The following is a 2,753-nucleotide window of genomic DNA, read 5'->3' on the forward strand; positions in this document are numbered from 1 at the left end:
TGGAAGAAGTTTCAGTACATGGTGACTGAATAACGTTGGCTATTTTTCGCTGGAAAACGTCATGACGGTCCGGTGCCTGTTGTGCTATTCCTGATGACCGTTTTTGTGCGTCTTGCTGATCAATCTGCCCCCCAAACGGGTGACATTGAAGTGTTGCGTATTTGTTTGGACGACGTGCTAGAGCCTTAGCAAGTTACACTGGGGATGGTACCGACAAACAAAACTGAAGATATGCTTACTTGGTGCTCTGAGCCCACCATAGTATCGGCGATCTCGCTTAGCTTGCATCAAATGAGAGCGGTTATAAGCACTCAGATGTTGAAGTGGAGCACGGTATCAGGTCCCTGGTGTTTCTCAGTTATAGTATCTTTTCCGCGTCGAAGGGATATTGACATGTGAGCAAGCTTGCATGATGTAAAATCAAAGTAATTAATAATCAATTTAATAAAATAGAAAAGGAGACTTCAGGACTTGAAGACGAGTACAGTAGAGGCATGTGGAGACAAAGCTTCAGACGAGCATCACCGGCGAGGAGACCAAGTAAGTAATTGCCGGAAGAGATCGAGACGAAGCTACGTCGACGCAGGCTTCAGAAGAGTCACGAATGACAGTTGCTGACACGGGGGAAGCCAAAGGAACAAAGCGCTCGCCGTCCAGCATATATACCAAGTCCAAGAAGATCGGTCGGCCTTCCCACGGAGGCGCCCAGTGCTCTCACTCTGGTTGCCTCAACAAAGCCCAAACCAAAGGCAAGTGTCGAACGCATACTAGAAATGGCATGTGTTCGCATGACGGATGCGACAAACAGGCTCAGTTCAAGGGATTGTGCGCTGGTCATGGTGGAAGAAGAGTTTGCTCTAATCCAGGATGCGACAAGAAGGTTGCGTCGAAAGGGAAGTGTAGGGGCCACGGAGGAGGAACACCAAGTACGTATCGGAAGAAACGTAAATCGACTCGGTCAGGTGGAGACGCATGTAACCAGCGTGAATGCGCCACGTTCTCTATGTTGGCATCGACGGCTGCGGTGATGCCGCCAGCCTCATTCGCGGACGGTGGGTCCATGGTGTCACTACTGCTGGGAGAGCCACACCACGTGGTCGCTGGAAACATAGCGACGGTACTTGCACCCAATAAAGGCAACGATGGACAGGAACCTCAACGCACCTCCAGTGATGTCGTATCAGAGGTCGTAGTTTAGTGCGCTGGTGCACGACCCGATCTCGGGAAAATTGATAGAAGAACTTTGTCCAGACAGTGTAACTCTTCAGTTAGGTCTCATTGCATTTACTGCCAGTGTGAAAGTGTGGATGTCGGCCAAACGGACTAATTTGAACATACTCAGTAGCTGAAGCACCGTCGATATCTATTATTGCTGAAAGAATTAAACTGTAGGTTTTTGTGTAACTTTCACTACTGTAGCATCCTACTCAAGCACAAGACGTGTACACAGTTCTCGTGATCGTGTGTTCAGACCCGGTATATTAATGTTAAATGAGAACCACTGGATCTCTCTTGATGTCCTCACGCAAGTAGTTGATTACAGACCCTGAAGCAATCACGTGACTCGTGATGACATCGAACACACAGGATTGTGGGATTTATTAAATTAAAAAAGTACATATGAAAATATTGAATGAGAGAGCAAGACTCACGAAAATGTTGATTGCAGCCTATTTAACAATCACGTGGCTCGTGATGACAGCGTGGACGAAGCTGCAATGTGACTAATCAACGCGTCTCTTTCCCTAGATTACTAGACTCGTCATACCTTTTTTTGACGTCACTTATCTATCAGTTCAACGCGTCGAAGGTATCTCATTTTGTGTTTGACGTTGCCAAGGACACACAACGATCTCCAGTTCCCATTAAAAGTGGCAATGCATCGAATCGACGGACGAACAGGCGAGAGGAAGCTGTGGGGAAACTCGAACCCTACGAACGCCAAGCTCTTTCGATGCGCTGGTGAATACAATCCTGAGGTCGAGCGAGCAGCCAACGTTCCGCTTAAGAAAGGCATGGATCACGCCGAGATTATTGAGTTGATTCGACTTGGTCAAGACATACATCGTCAGAAGTGCCGAGAGAACCAAAGGCGATTCCGCAAGAAACAAAACAGCTGGATCATTGACATAGAGAAGACCAACGAGCAACTGCGTGTCGAGGTTGCAGATCTGACGAGACACCATCAACGAATTACGGCGACTTTACTCGGCAAGAATAGTATCTGGGTGGTGGGGTCGCGATATTTTCGACTCTTTCGCCATGGCCTTGCCCTTGGGTCCAAAAAAGCGTCAAAGTTTAATCAACAGCTCGACTTCATCCAGTCGAAAATGACCCCCGACGTGGCGACTAGCGTTGGTTACGGACCTGAATCGGTGATGAAGAGTTGGAGGTTTCTGCAATGGTTCATCCTGAAATCGTGCACTATCTTAGAAGCATTGGAATTGTACCGATTTTTCTTCCTGGTTATTGCCCGTTTTTCAATCCTATTGAATTTCTGTTTGGCTACGTGAAGAAGGCGTTCCAGCGCTTCTACGTGGAGTCCAATGATCGTGATTTGATTCCTTTCATCGTGGAGACGTTCCGGCGCTTTGAAAGGGTCAGTATGGCCCGAGTATTTGAACACTGCGGCTGGATGGTTGACGGTACATTCAATCCTGTCGGACCATTGTCATCCGAGACGCGACCAGTTCCAGAAATCCATCAAGATTTAATCGAGATTGAGGAAAACTTAGATGAAGATGTTTTAGGAT

The 2,753-nt window shown here is 47.4% G+C and overlaps 1 protein-coding gene across 1 annotated transcript; it reads left to right on the forward strand.

Annotated features, from left to right (window-relative positions):
• Positions 1-604: 604 nt before the first annotated feature.
• PITG_14028 (uncharacterized protein) lies at positions 605-2,622 on the forward strand (the record flags this gene model as incomplete). The annotated part of the gene is made up of 4 exons (XM_002899120.1): positions 605-1,117; positions 1,420-1,476; positions 1,860-2,375; positions 2,599-2,622. The coding sequence occupies 4 exons, from the start codon at positions 605-607 to the stop codon at positions 2,620-2,622; spliced, it is 1,110 nt and encodes a 369-aa protein (XP_002899166.1).
• Positions 2,623-2,753: the final 131 nt, after the last annotated feature.

This window comes from Phytophthora infestans, genomic scaffold, assembly GCF_000142945.1.
Source record: "Phytophthora infestans T30-4 supercont1.32 genomic scaffold, whole genome shotgun sequence".
In the NCBI taxonomy this organism is placed as follows: Eukaryota; Oomycota; class Peronosporomycetes; order Peronosporales; family Peronosporaceae; genus Phytophthora; species Phytophthora infestans.